At 53.4% G+C, this 15,266-nt stretch overlaps 4 protein-coding genes across 4 annotated transcripts; 2 read left to right on the top strand and 2 right to left on the bottom strand.

Annotated features, from left to right (window-relative positions):
• Nucleotides 1-395: 395 nt before the first annotated feature.
• MRS44_014692 (uncharacterized protein) lies at nt 396-665 on the bottom strand (the record flags this gene model as incomplete). Its single annotated transcript, XM_065618511.1, has 1 exon — nt 396-665. The coding sequence occupies one exon, from the start codon at nt 663-665 to the stop codon at nt 396-398; it is 270 nt and encodes an 89-aa protein (XP_065474583.1).
• A 2,768-nt stretch (nt 666-3,433) lies between these two features.
• Nucleotides 3,434-3,712, top strand: MRS44_014691 (uncharacterized protein; the record flags this gene model as incomplete). Its single annotated transcript, XM_046278845.2, has 1 exon — nt 3,434-3,712. One exon carries the CDS (start codon nt 3,434-3,436, stop codon nt 3,710-3,712), a length of 279 nt encoding a protein of 92 aa, XP_046127784.1.
• Nucleotides 3,713-8,376: 4,664 nt separating this feature from the next.
• On the bottom strand, nt 8,377-10,342 carry MRS44_014690 (uncharacterized protein; the record flags this gene model as incomplete). The annotated part of the gene is made up of 5 exons (XM_065618510.1): nt 8,377-8,539; nt 8,611-9,218; nt 9,267-9,770; nt 9,827-10,074; nt 10,213-10,342. 5 exons carry the CDS (start codon nt 10,340-10,342, stop codon nt 8,377-8,379), a joined length of 1,653 nt encoding a protein of 550 aa, XP_065474582.1.
• Nucleotides 10,343-11,651: 1,309 nt separating this feature from the next.
• On the top strand, nt 11,652-15,005 carry MRS44_014689 (uncharacterized protein; the record flags this gene model as incomplete). Its single annotated transcript, XM_046284662.2, has 4 exons — nt 11,652-11,770; nt 11,822-13,579; nt 13,633-14,135; nt 14,185-15,005. 4 exons carry the CDS (start codon nt 11,652-11,654, stop codon nt 15,003-15,005), a joined length of 3,201 nt encoding a protein of 1,066 aa, XP_046127781.2.
• Between the last annotated feature and the right edge of the window lie 261 nt (nt 15,006-15,266).

Here is a 15,266-nt window from a genome sequence, read left to right as displayed (position 1 = left end):
AAGTAAAGGGGTAAAAATGCATAAACGGGGCGGGGCACATCCAGCTGCAATCACTTTGAGCCCAAGGGTCATGTGAGTCACGCCTAGCCAGCCAAGAGGCCGGGGGATCCAAGGGATGTGCGTGTATCATGCAATTTCCATCATGGCCCGCAGACAACAGAGATCAGGCATCAGAGCATCAGCTAGCAGACTCGGTCAACACCAGACCCGGCGTGGATTTGTGCTTGGGCAAGCGAGCGTGATGTGATGAAAAAGTATAGAGGCAGCCCAACTGACCGGTTCAGGCCTCATCTTGCAAGGGCAGGGGATCTTTGATTCCTGACAGCTTCATTTCGAATAGGTTATCGCGGCTGACGGGTACGTGCCTCTGGGCATGGTATGCGCTGCGCAGCACCTCATGCGCAACACCGGCAGCACAATGCAGCAGGAACATCAGCAACATCAGCAACATCATCACCATCAGCAACATCATCACCATCAGCAATATTGAAGCAGTCTCGGTTCCCATGAGCACCAGCACCAGCAGCGCCGCAGTATTGAGCTGACCCGAGAGGCCGGACACCATCCATCCACAATCCACAGGCGAGGGCGCCCCGTCGAAAGGCGCGGGCAGTTCCCCTGTTGGTCCATTTGGTCCCCTGGAGCTCGGATCGCATGGCCGTCATGGTGGCTTTGTTCGTCCAGCTGGGCTCCTCGGTGGAACGTGCTGGCGTCTTCTGGTCTGGAGTGCAGGATCTGAAGGATGGAGGCTTGTAAGTGACGACCACAGCGCTTGAAACGCACCTCCATTCGATGGATTCCCTCGTTGGGTTTCCCGAGTCCTCTTTGCAACAGGCAATTTAGTCTTGAGCATCCAATAGAAGCTTTGCCGACCCTGTTGAACAAGACCGCAGGGAGACAGCAAGTATCATCAATCCAATGGACAAACGGCGTCCAACGCGGCAGTAGAATTACTCGTTTCTGCGTCTGTCTGTTGGCAATGGCCCGCGATAGGCGTGCAAGTCCTCAGGGCAGAGAAACCCCATAGAGGATCCGCCGTCATCTGCGTCCCTGCCAGGGCTCACCACGCCTCGGGTATGCATCTGCTTGCCGCTGGACGCGAGCGCCTTGATTCATTCATCACTCATAGCTAGGAATTGCGAGACCGAGCAGGTCTACCGGCCGGCGGCTGAAGCGTCAAATGCCGAACTGAACTCAACTCCAGAGAGGCCGAAATGTCGGTCCTTTGAGGCATCCTATCCTCACAGCGCATCAAGACGCATCCCGGTTGGACAAATCTGACTCGGCTCGGTGATTCTTTTTTAATTATCCCTGTCGGCCCTTTGCGCGCGTGCCTAGCTGGGCTGGACAATTGTCCGGGGTTTTGGTTTGATTTGAAAGCTTGACAGGGCGAACCTTTGAGTCACCTTGCCAGAGCAACAGGGGAACAACTCATCAGGGTCCAAGCCACAGAAACAAAGGTGATACAAAGGCAGCACGGACGAAAAGACAAAGTCAAGTTTGAGCACGGGACACATCATCAAGATGAGGCAGAGCAACATGAAGCACCCGGCGATTAGCTGAACAAGGGACATCCCGCCCGCACCTACAGTACCAGCACCGGAGCAACAAAGTGACAACAAAAAGAACCCAAGAAGCGAAGCGAAGCATTAAGCTTTGTGCCGGTCGCTGACAGGAAGCATCCGCATGCCGAGGAGCCCGTCCGGATTAGACGGACATAGGAAAGGTCGGAGCACGGCATCGAAGCAGCTGCCGTCGCATCCCCGACGACAAGGCATCCATTGCAGCAGCACATGCATGTTTCGCTGCCTTGTGAGCAACCCATCCATGCTCCGTCGTCGTCAGCAATGTGATGTGAGCTTTCCGTGAGAAGCATCCGAGACAAGCGGATGGTTCCAGCGAGATGAGAAGCGCCAACAAGACGACGACAAATTGCATTTTCGTCTACACGACATGGTTTACAGCTTCACAAGGGGGCGGGCGAAAATTGGAGACGTCTTGTAAAATCGGAAACGCCAGCAAAGCACAAGGGACAGTGTTACAGGCACCACTCTCTCTCCCTCCATCCATCTCCCCAGGTTACATACGCCTTAAAGTCTGAGCCCCGTTGATCGCATACGGCGAGTACGCGGCCCTTGGCCAAAACGGAGCGCCAGCCCTTTGCCCAGAGCGAGGGTTACGGAGCGACGGACCAATGTTGGGGTTCAGAAGACGGGCTTCGCCTGGCCCCAAGAGCTTGACGTTGCATCGGCCAAGTCCCCATCCTCCACACCCCTCCCCGTTCCGTTTCTCCCTTTGGGCATTGGCACACACACCCCCAGAAACCAGATGGCCGTGGAGATGGGAAAGGTCGGCAGCCCGCCCTGCCCGCCAAGTTCCAAGGCCCCCAGTGAACGAGAGCTCCCAAGCTCTTTGTAGGACTTGAGCTAAGGACGCATGCAACCTGGGCGAAGGAAAAGCCATCTCTGGCCGCGCCAATTGATCCGGGAATACGCTTGCTCACCCCGTACTTTGCTTTTGGTTCGGAGGATGATGCCGTGACATGCTGCTCGTTCATCCCTCGGAGGAGCGCCGGCTTGGACTCGGAAGGGGGGGCGTGTGTGTGCCTTTTTTCCAGCAGCCCATGGGACCTTGTTTGAGCTGCTCAAGACATTGACCCGCTGCCGATCCCTACTCCACGACGCGCCGCTCTCCCTCGACACCTCCGTGGGCCATCGTCGATCTGGGCTGGGCGACTACGTAGCCAGCCCAGCGCCGTATCTTGGACTCTAGGCCACACCCCAAAAACCGAACGAACAATGCCGAGACGGTGCTATTTTTGCCCAGTCTCCCGTCTCGTCCGTTCATCTCGTAAAGGAAAAACGAAAAAAGTTCCTTATTAAAGTTGATTCCGCCCCAAGAGCGCCATCACGTCCAGAACCTTTTTACTTCCCCTCCACCAACCAACCCTCTACTTTTAACACGACGGTCTCCCCCAGGAACCAACAAGAAGAAGCTCGCACCAACCAAGGATCCTTCAATCTTCCCGGACACAAGCAAGCACCAGAATAACAAAACAACATCCCTCAGCCCAGCAGCCCGCCAGACAGACCCCCCCCTGCTGCGACCAACCAGACTAAGCCTCAGCCACCTGCAGAACCGTGCTGGTTGCTCGCCCTGCTCAATTTACGCGGTTAACGGAGAGAGAAATCGCACACGCCCCCCTTGACTCCTGTGTTCTTGTGCCTCTCTTTGTTTTCAAGGCTCCAGAGTTTCCAAGGCACCCCAGGGAACACACTCGCACACCACCCTTGTTCATCGCTCAAACCAAACCACGTCCTGCCCCCAAGGCGAAGCACAAAGCCAGCGCATCCCCATCCACCCAAGAAAGACAAAAAGGTCCTAGCCCGCCCTCCACCCTGGTCAGTTTCGAAATATCTATAATACATCGGCCATGTCCTCCTCCAGACCTTCCAGTCACCACTTTGGTTCTTCCAGCTCAACCTCATCAACACCATCCTCCTCCGACTCTGACGTCTCGTCCACCGGCTACAGACACAGCATGGACTCAGTACAGCTCCCCATCGCCTCGGTCGAGGTGCTCCGCTGCATGCGATGCGCCCGGTCCGTAGAGGCTACCAGCACCGACGACCTCTCCTCCATGGGCATGGTCCGCATCGCCCACAACCTCTACTACTGCGAACGCTGCGCAAAGATGGTCGGATACAAGTAAACGGCGCCAAGGGGAACACCATCCTCTTGAACAGGTTCACTCACAGTGGACTCTCGAATACGTTTTTATCATCATGATAGATCTTGGGGTGGAGGGAACAATTGCGACATGACATCTCGAGGCATCCTCAATACACGCGATACCGGATGCCAAAAACAACAATTCCATCTCCAACACCCTCTTTCCCACCAACCGGCGCAAGGGATACCAGCTCGACCAACACAACGCCGCGCATGCAACCCTTCAACGCCAGCCGTCATCCTCCATGATGAATGGCATCCCCCCATCGCTCTAGGCAGTCCTTCGGTCCCGACACATGGCAACAAGGCACATGGCTACATCTATCGGTCAAATCACAAATTGCACCCTGGACGGATTCGGCAAATAGACGCCGAGCAGCAAACAAACCTAACCTCTTTTTCCCGCGACACAATGGGTATAACCGGACATGACGGGGTCACAAACCCGGTCACCTATCTGGATTGACTGTGTGCGCGCGCAACACATTTGATGCGCCGCAGGGGAGGGGAGAGAGATGCACACGCGCGCGCCCGCCTTGGGCTGAGCTTCAGGCGAACCCTCATGATTGGGCGCGGCATGTCCGGGATCAAGGGCTTCGTCAGCTCCCGAATCAGCAACTCCCTTACCACCCATGGCACATGGCTCAGCCAGCCTGGCCTGGGCAGGAAAGCAGCGAAACCCCGCGGAGCATCACTGCCTCTTGGGCAATCAACCCCTCACAAGGAGCTTCTCCTACTCAGGAGAGAAACCTTGTGTTTCTTGTTATACTATTTCCCCTCACGACTTGCATGTATCTTTTCATTCTCGTTGGATGGAGTTTCAATGCTTCAATCAATATCTTCTCTTGTATACCCACCTTTCTTGTTGTCAAATACCCTGTCTATTCCCGTCGGGCGCTTCGGATATGTCTTCTTTTTTTACTCTGGGCATGGGGCTGTGCATCCATCGTGAACCACGGCCTGGTGCCTGGCACAGATGCAATGGATACATAGCAATGGGATGGCCATTCGGCGTCTCCAATTGGACAGTTGTTCACTGAATTAAAAAACTTCATTCATATCATGTCATGTTCTGTCTCATCCACTATTTGCCGTTGAACCGTGCTTCCTCGCTCCCGTGATGCCCTTGTCCACCTCGGCCCAAGCCAAAGCCCTTACCCTTCTCACGATGCCCTGGATGTTCTGACACCTGACCAGGTAGGTCTGCCATATTGGCTTCAAACGTCTCTCCCTCCGCGCTACGTACGGACCGCCCTGTCGCATCGCTAGCCGCAGACGCCCAGCAAGGGTCAGGGATTCTATTTTTTCTACCCAACGGCGTCTTTTCGTTCTCCTCTGCCTTGTCTGAGCCAATGAGAAATTCGTCAACTTCAACTGCAGCCCAAGACGCAGCCTGGACTCGCTGTCTCGCGGACACCCGATCCTAGTCTCCAGGGCCAGCCGCTGACGTCGCGGGCTCCTCTTTGGCTTCAGCGGGGAGGGCAAATTAAGACAGAGAGGCCTGAAGTGGAGAGAGAAAGTCCAGCTAATTCACACGAAAAAACAAACGAAAAATGCCAACTCAACGACGGGGGGACTAAAAGCAAATTTGCTGGTCCAGAGTGGGAATGGGAATGGAGACATTGATCGGTCTCAGAAAACCCTCCTTCTTTTACCCTGACCTCCTGTATTTTGCGTGTGCCTTGTGTGTCTCTCCTCCCCCAGGTTTGGCTTTTGTCCCGCCTTTTCTCCACTTGGACCGAGTTTACTTTTTTGTTGATGCTGGTTTCGGTTTGGATGGTGGATCTTGAGTCAAGTTTTTTCAAGACTTGCTCGCCTCATCTTGAGTTTGACTCTGTCCCTTTCTTTCGTGACTGGCGGTCTAGACTGAGGCAAGTACGGAAACGTTGCAAGTTCATGATATGGCTCTGGCGCATGTCATTGGACAGCTGGTCAAACCATCACCAGGACGATATGCCAATCTACTACTCTCATCACATCAACTTACAAAAGCCAAAACACGCTTGGCGGGGAAGCTTGTCTCCCTCCTTCAAACCCCAACTGCAAGCAAACAGCTGGACTTTCCCCCTCTCGCCAAAAGTCAAAACGTGCATCACATCCTTGGATCCTGTGTGCAGCAGCTAGAGGGCGATAGAGACCGTTGCCGCGCCGCTGCAAGCCATTGTCACCTAGCCAGGCGCCATCTTTTTTGGGAGAAGCCCTGCTCCGCGCGGAGAGGGGAAAAGCGGCAGCAACCAACAAGCAATACTGCGGTACAGTAGCAGCAGAGAGGTCGAGACGCAGGTCACCTGCACCTCTGTATCCTCAAGCATCAACTCCTCCCCAATCCAAACAGCCATGACCGCGATGACAAAGAAATGGTGGCGTAGAGTCTAAAAGGCCTCACGGGGGCATTTTTGCCGGCATGCAAAAGCAAGCTAGACTGTACTCGTGTAAGCGAGAGGCTTTTTTTTTTCGCACTGGGAATCTCGCAAAAGCCCATTCAGCTGGAGTGGGATTTCGTGAAAGAGGGGGACTCGGCCAGATTGCCGTTATCCTTTCACCTCCTCATCCCCCGGCTCCGGAATCCGAATAGTCAGTCAAGAAGCGGGCGTCGTCCGTGGCGGCGGTGGCTGGCAAGACGGCGCGCCGGAAGACCGAGGCACCGAAGCTACAAGACTGCAACAGTGACATTCATCCAATTCCATGATAGCTGCAATTCTGTCATATGGGCGGTAATCCAAAGCCATCCAAAGCTCTGCCAAGCTTTTCTTGCTTGACCACAGTAGCCCTGATGGATCGCCCTTATGTCATGTTTCGGTTCAATTTCCCTCTCTCTCCCTGTAACCCCTGCCCAGCCGTTTTAACCGCCCCGGTTTATTAACAGAGTAAGGTCAAAACTCGAACCAAAATAGCAGTCAGATACAAGGGTGTGTGTCCCGCAGATACGAATACCAGGCCCTGTGCCGAGGCCACCGTTCATTGGAAAGATTGTGAAGAAATGCTGCTGCCTCTTTTTGCTACGGCTGATGCTGCTGCGCCGTGAATCTTGTGTCTCTTGTCGGAGAGGGTGGTGGGCCGCCGGCCAAGGTGCAGTTGACAAGCCGGGGAGTACGGAGTAAGGTGAGATAAATGCATGTCTCATTTTAAGGATGGGGTTTCAGAGAGCAACGACAGGCAACTCTCATCAGCCAGCCATCCAATGCATTTTACATTTTGAGTTGTGATTTGACTTGTCCCGGTGAAGGCCACCGCCGGCTGTCTCACCGGCCTTGCTCCGAGTCCCCGAGTCGTCCGTCCGTCACGATAAGCGATGCCGAGTCTCTCCACGGTGAATCTCACTTGCCGAACCCCCCCGAGAAATCGACACTCACCACGTCAGTTCTGACGAAAGCTCAAACTTGAGGTTCCGTCTTGCGTAGAACCGTTTCCTTTCCCACCGTAACGGACCCTCCCCGGTGAAGATGCAACCGTGTAATGCACTGCACCTTTTGCGTGCATTAAAATATCCCAGTCTCCCCCAACCACCCCCATCAACCACCCCCGCTCCGACTCTTGTCGGCACAGCACTGCGCGTTGCTTACAACGCTGCATGACGATGTCATAACGGGACGGGCACAGACGCCGGTAGCGTCGATTTGGAAAGAAAAAAGAAAGGGCTAGAGTGTCCATGACGTTAGAGTGAACTAGCTCGAGGGTTCTTCATGTGCAGGGCTTTTTTTCACCTTTCTGACAGCTGTTGACAGCCTCCCTTCTTTTGACGTCAAAAGTCGTGATGTGATGTGATGTCTTGAAAGAGCTCTCAAGTCCTCGAAGGCAGTTTGACAACGTGTTGGAGCATGGATGAGCGGGAGATCATCAAAGAATCGACATGACGACCCAGCGTCTGATCTTCAAACTCTCTGCAACCCGCGATATCGAGGCTCCATCGAAAAGCGTCATATTCTCCGCGTAATTCCCAGTACATGGATGTAAACACACAAACCGTGCATGCGCCAATTTCTCCCGTTGCATCCTCGTGTCTGAATACCCTCATTCCGTCCCTCCCAACACAGGAAGGTCCCTAAAAAAAAAGAGGCCAAGACAAGACCCCTGGTCTCTTGCTCACTCGCTCTCCTCTGTCGTCATCCCGTCCGCTGACCTCATCGTGCAGAAGGAAACCCGTCTACACGCCCCCCTGCGACAAGGCTTGCTTGCTTTACGTTGCATCGACGCGGGAAACAGGGCGGCCGCGGGTGTGGGTTTGCTTTGGTTGGAACCGTTTGTCGACAGGGGGGCCGGTCAGATAAAACGATGAGCTTGAGCTGGTGAGGCGTGCGAGCGAGGCAGGCCGCGTAGGTAGGCGGTGATGAGATGGCAGAGCCGTTTCGTGGTGACGTGGGATAGGTTATATTCGTCCTAGTGCTCAACACACGCCGTCAGACTTGGCGGTCAGCAGCTTATTTGCTATCTCGCTTCTAGAAATGTTCCAATTCGTACACCGATGTCATCTTCATTGCTATTTGACGGTTGAATACACCGGCTGTATCAACCATGTCCTCCAACGCCGTGCTCCGTCATATTCCTACATGTTCCGTCCCATCCCATCCGAGAATTACCATATACCGCGGCTTGCAAGTGACCCTGATCCAACACATGATGCTCATGTCATAACTCGTCCGTGCTTCAACCCTCCATGTTCACATCCGTCTCTTTGCCCAGGTTCTTGAGCAAGAAACTGCGCTTAAAGTACTCATTGGGATGCACCATTGTCTCGAGTTGGTTTTGGGTCATGACACCTTCATCCTTGGCCTTCTTCATCTCTGCCTTGTGCAGGTATTCAAAGACACTGTGATAGTTAGTAAAAGTCCGGACCAAGACTCGTCTGGCAAAGAACGCGTCGAGAAGTTAGATGCTTACCGGTTACACGCCATGTGATACTTTTGCTTGTCCTTATCATCCTTGATACCCTGAATCACAGATCGATCATTCACGCCCATGCTCTGCACCAGCGCTGAGAGGTTCTCCATGCTAAAGTGCCTGTACGGACATCCGTGAGCCTCGCCGGGGCCTGGCGGATGCTCTGTGAGAATCTTTTGGCAACTGAAGGGGCTGTATCCGCCTCCCCTCCGGTTGGAATCACCACCAACGTCGCCATATGTGTGACGAACATTGTACCTGTAATCCTTGTTGAAGGTATCGTCGGTAATCTTGTGGAAGCTGCTCCTCCAGAACATGAGAGACTCCTCCAGGTTGAGTCCAATGCCCTTCAGGAAGAGGCCGTATTGTAGACGACCGTAGTGCTTTAGGTGGGCGTCGCGGCGCAGGGAGCGATGCAGATGGGACATGCAAGCCGGGAAGTGTTGAGAAAGGTTGTCGATGTTGGCGGCGCTGATATGAGCACCAGGCACGGCGGCTGTGTTGGACGAGTACGCCGAGTCTGGAGTGATAAAGTTCTTGGAAAGGTGGTTAAGGATAGGAGTAAGGCGGTCATCTTCATCGAGTCGAGGTAGTGCACGAGCAGTCAACTGCCAAAGTTAGCATTGTATCCAAAAGGTGCGAATAGGCCAACTAACCTCGAGTTGGCGTTCTAGCCGTGAGCTGAACTCCCCAATGACCATACCAGTCTGTTCACGCCCTGGCACGAATGCCTTGCCAGCCTTCAAAAAGACCCTCCGGCTCTCGATCAATTCGGGGACTCGCTCCCAGTCCACCTTGAACCACGAGTCGTCTTCGGCATCCCCTTTCCTGCCGCTATTGAATGCGGCCAACTCGGCAGCGTACTCTCTCCTCTCATCCTCTGTGACGTCCTCGCACCAGTCCAGGCCCAGGGTCTTAACAAAAGCTGATCGTTCGGCAAGATCGTCATCGTTGAGCCGGAGACGGAAAAGCATCGTCTCGACACGAGTGAACCGGCGTCGCAGGTCTTCCGTGGACGCGAAAGCTAGTCGAAGGATAAAGTGGCTGTAGTGATCTTTTTGTCGTTGCGCGAAAATCTTTCCCGAGCCTGAGCTGTTGGCCTCAAGGTTCAGATACTTCTTGAGGATGGGTTTCATGTGCGTGGCCGTCTCGGCGGGGGACTTGTTACGGAACGAGCATGCTTCGAGCTCGGCGAGGACTGCTGGGTGTTAGAGACGAACCAATGTTCTGCAGAGTATAAGGACCTGCCTCGAAGTCTGTCGATAGCCCATTGCTCAAACTGCTCAAGCGTAATGTCTGCCGTGGGAGGGTCCGCGTAAAAGTTGAGGCGATGAGGATAGTCGAGATCCTTGTACTGTGGTGTAGCAAACTGCTTCTTGCGGTAGTCGACGACATTTCGCCTCTTGGGGTCGATTCGGTTAAAGTCTTGCCGCAACATGTTGTCGTCGTCTTCGTCGAGCGTTGCTATGAGGAATGTCACAAGGTGAAATTCTGGCGTGGATGCCAGGGAGATGACGGGGGGAAGCGTAAAGTGGGAGACGCGACTTTACGCGTCTGGCGTCGCGAGGTGGGGCCGTGTTTAAGAGCCTGTGGGCCAATTACCAGGCGCTAAATGCTGCTCTCCAGCGCCCCATCTACTGTGGATCTCGCCTACGGGATCCATCACGGTTCCCCAGGGGACGCGAGCAGGCGGACCATGATCTCTAACTAGAGGGGCTGCTTGGCAAAGCATTGAGATATAGAATACGGGCTGTTGTCCAGAAGTTCATAGAAGGGAGTCATGTTTATCTATAATTAGTCTTGTTTTCGGTGTTCAGTCTCGAAACATCCATCTCTGGGTCCTAGGGGATCATTCAGAAGGTGCCTTAGTGGGCACCTTTTCAGTTGCGTCCTGAGGCGTCCTGAGGCGTCATGACCTCAGCGACAAGCTCACAACTCCATCTCATCGTCACCACATAACTTCTGGGGTTTCAATGCAACAATACTGGTCCTTTCATCAATCTATCTCACAAATGCCACCTCAGCTTCGGAACAGATCAAGGCCGCAGGAACCAGCAACATGGTCATATATGGTTCCTTTCAGAATCCCTCCAGCTGTGCGTGTTTCTACTCCCCTTCCTCCTGCTCAAGGCTTACCATGTATCGCTAGCTATCTGGCCAGACTGATTCCAGCTCGTGTTTACTTTTCAAGCTTCCCCCTGAGATACTTGTACAAATCTCCCAGCATGCCCAGCCCATCGACCGAGTCATGCTTGCGTTGTCCTGTAAGAGGATGCTCGCTGCCTCCAAACTGTTTCATCTACGAGTGCCTGATCACGATCATCACGTCTCCCGCTGGAGCTCAGAACCACCAAATCCCAAGGAAAACAGATGCTCGTGCTCCCTGACGGAGGATTTGCTACAGCGGTTCCGGCCTGTTGATTCTCGGGGTCGGGTGAGTCGCGCCTGGAGCTGGTGTCTCGATTGCAACAGATATCACCCAAAACGAAAGGGATATTGGAGCGACGTTCTGCAGAAGATGAGTACACAGGACTGGACCGACACCGATTATTCACTCTGGGACTCGGGCGTCTACTGGTACAACTCTGGGTACAAAAGACAATGCCCTTCCTGTAGCGGGAGAGAATCGAAGTTGCGCATAGCAGAGATATAGGATAACGATTGACGCAGAGAAGATGATATCCAAGATTTCCCATATTTACTCTATTTGGGTTCTTGGATGCCTCGCGAACCATTCTGCAGTCATTGTCACTCGTCGTCTCACCCATGTGTTTGCAGGGCCCGCATGACTTGGGGCCGATTCCTAAATTCTCTCGGTCGGACCTTCTTCCCCGCTCAAACCCGAGCCTTCAAACCCAGCTCCCATTCTTCCACTTCATTTCATCCAGCTTGCACCAGGAAAGATTACACCATCACAATATTGTTACGTCGGTTTTTTTGAGGCCTAGGGCCATGGTCCTCCTGGTTGAAAGACGACGCGCTTGCAGACCCCTTCCTCCAGCGCCTTTTGTTAGTGCTGGTGGCACAGGCTGAGCCCAGCCATGTCCGACCCCATCGATATCCCTCTCAAGAGAAGCCGCCTCGGAGGGGCGGCTCGTGGGACTCGCCCTTTTCCAGAAGATGAGGGACCGTACATGGGCTATATCGAAATTTTTCAAAAGTATAGAGGCTAGGTTCTCCCAGGGCTTCCTCCTCAATGCTAACAAGTCAGTGGCCACATCTACCAAGCCGTGTCCTCCGGCTCTGGCAAGTATGTCACAGTCGGTTCACGATGCGACATGCCCGCTCTCGCTTTCATAGTTGAGAAGAATAGGGTTACAAAGACGACTACGATAGCCGTGCATGGAAGAGATCTGAAGCGCGCGATTGCACGCGCCATTCCCGAGGTCAAGGTCAAACCATTTGAGCTAGCCCTTGACTTCAACACAGTTGTCAAGCACTATGCTGACTTGAAGGCCGAGGCTGCCTGCTTGTCCATGTGGGAGCCTTATAGCGATACGACCAAGGAAATGGAATTGCTGGTCAACGACCTCCTGTTAGAGCGTGCCCTCTACGATGGCCTCGACCTCGCATCTCTGCGAGAGGAGGGCATTCTCTCCAGCACCCACATCCATGCCATCCGCGAGAGATGCATTGACCTTGGCTTGGCTGATCTGGAGATCTGCCACCGTATCGGCCAATCATCTGAACACCAAAAGGAAGAATACCTGAAAAGCCAGAATTACAGGATTTACCAGCTTGCGATGGAGGGCAACCTTGGTGATCTTGTCGCATTCTGCGAGCCCCTCCTTAGGTCCAGAGAGATCGAGGTGTTTTTCAACTCTGATCTCCTTCGGCAACTCCTCGACAAGGACTTCTTCGATATTTACCAGTATCTGCTGGATCTCATCGATCGCACAAGACCGACGGCAGTGGATGTGCCTGATCCTGACTACCCCGACATAACATACGACCCGTTTTGTGTCGCTATTCGTCTCGGCCATTACCCTACAGTTCAAGCCATGGTGGTTGAAGAAACAACCTTTGAAGGGTACATTGCGGACGACCTTGAAGCGGGCGTTGACCGCGTCTTAACACCGCTCCTGGCTGCAGTCCTATGGAATCGCTCCGATATGATCCAGATGTTCAAACAGTCTCCCATATACTGTGGACGCATGACACAGGCCGTCCACCTTGCCGCCGAGGTGGGGTTGCCGACTATCATGCAGACTCTCAGCGAGACTCCCCAGATGAAGGCTGGGTATGGCCCGATGGTGAACAGGTATCCCCCACAGAGTCTATCGGAAAGGCTTCTTGAGCTGCCACAGCAGGACTTGTCCTGGATCAACTCGTCACCAGTTCCTCTATCACCTATTGGAGATGCGAGTCTATCTAGTATCAGCTACGCGGCGTATAGTTGGGGTCTTGAGGCTCAACCACCATGGGAGAGTTTTGCATCCATTACTGCAACTGACTCTCCCGCGATGGCTACTGCTTCCGTCTTCACGCCTGCCACGTACTCAAGTCTGCCTACCCCAGTCGAAGAAGTCATGAACCCACTTTCAGCCTTCTCTCCCGCTTTGCCGTCACCAACTGGGCTCTGTGTCTCTACGCTCGCCAGTCCGCATAGCTTCGGTCAGATGGATAAGCCGCTACCGATACCTGCATGGCCTAGTGATGTCCCTCTATTCATAGGCCACACCAAGAGCTACAGAAAGCGTCACAAGTCTGGGCGCGCCTCTCTGGTACGGCTTGAACGGCGGTGTCAGATCGTGGGCAGTATCTGCGGTAACTGCATCAACCAACACGAGTATCTAGAGATATCGAGTCGATGTACCGATACTCATAGTGCCTGGAAATTGGGACTCGAGTCTCTTCGCAAGATCATGAATAACCTAGCACCCTGTGGCCTCGCCGAGACTCTCGCCAGCCTCCTGGTGGCGGATGCTCTGGTCTGCCAAATTTCTCAGGAGGAAGTCCTTATATCTCAGTGCGAACCTTTCTTACTCAATTTCTTTGTCTTTTTACTAACACTGTATTCAGATTTGTCGCCGATCTGTGGCGCTGGAAGAGCGGTCTCACTCAAGTTGAAATGGCCTTGTTTGACAAGATTGCTTGCGCTGCTTGGAACATCGACACCATTCCCATCTCAATTTCGAACACTTACAAACCTGGATTTGGCAACATGATAAGGGAGCTCGTCTCTTGTAAAACCTTGGAGCCAACTAGGACAGTGTCGCGTGGCATTCGGTTGGAGTCGATTCAGCGACAGATGAAGACTCACGAGAGACATCCGAGGCGCCTCAAGCGAATTCAAGAAAATAGCACTCCACAAAGCGTCGAGGATTTGCAGGATGATCGGCCTCAATCTCCTGAGCTAGAGGGGTTTTGGAAGACGTCTATCCGCATCGAGGATTTCTTTGATGCGCCAGCTTATCACAAAGACTCAATACTTCCCGAATCATCAGACAGAAAGCCTGTTCATGCCAGCGTGGCCATATTACTTGAATCGGTGGCCTTTACAGTATTTCTCGCAGCAGCATCGTGTAAGTCTCAAGCCCTTCTCTTTCACTGATGACACTAACAATTGGGTAGCGACTCAGCATACCCTGGAAGATGACCAGCCGCAGTCTGTTGCATCGCCACTCTCAGTTGATAACCAATCCCGCGCGATGGTGGAAGAATTTCTTAGCCTGAAGTCTGAGGACGAGTTCTCGTATGATTCCGGCATTGGCATGGACTCACCTGTCAAGAACTCTGTAAGCCGGTACATACTGGAGATGCGGAAGGCTAGTGAGAAGCGGACTCGGCTGCCGTCGATGACCCCCATGACATCGAATTTGGCAAGCCTAGCAGGGTTTCGCTCGCCAACGGACTCCACCATGGCCATTACAAGTTCCATCTCAGGTGCGCCACCGGCGATGACGGCGGCGACTACTGTCTTGCCGCCGGCGGAAACGTTGGATACCTTGGGTTTAGGCGAGACACCGGACGACCTCGACTTCCAAGGCCTTGGTTTCCTTGACTTCCAGGACCCCGAATTTCTGGCTGTTGACCCCCAAGCCTTTGGGAGTTATGACCTTGATTTCCAAGCTCAAACGCAGGAACCTCAGAGCCAGGAGACTCAACATCTGGAGTCTCCTTTGCCGGTCAGCGACTCATCCGCTGCCATGACGCCCCCAACGACCACGACTACGACCAAGAGGAAGCCCAGCTGCCCTCAGTGTGAAAAGACATTTTCGAGTGTGAGCAACCGTAACAAACACATCAGGGAGGGATGTCGGTTTGGAGAAAAGTCGACATATCCTTGCAGCTATCAAACTTTGGGATGCACCAAGTCGCTCAGCTCATACTGGTACCGACAGCGGCATGAGGAGGACCGCTGCAAATACAATCCTTCAAGAGCCCGTCGATGAAAGAGATCGATGGAATAACGATTTATGTAATGATTGGGTATACCCTTGGGCGTTCTAGGAAGATAATTTTGGGGCATCTAGCGCTAGATGCGTTATGAATACACAGCGATTGTGTGTTTTTCTTGTCGATTTTTGGCAATATCTTGGACAGCCGGTACAGCCAAGACGTCAATTCTTTCAATGCGACGCATTCACGTTGGTGGCCTCAATGCAAGAGGCTAGCTTGAGCACTGCCCCGGAACTAAGGACATTGTCCCAAAG

Source organism: Fusarium solani, assembly GCF_023522795.1.
Source record: "Fusarium solani strain SB1 chromosome Unknown bctg00000010, whole genome shotgun sequence".
NCBI lineage: Eukaryota > Fungi > Ascomycota > Sordariomycetes > Hypocreales > Nectriaceae > Fusarium > Fusarium solani.
This window is presented reverse-complemented; position numbering and strand designations above follow the sequence as displayed.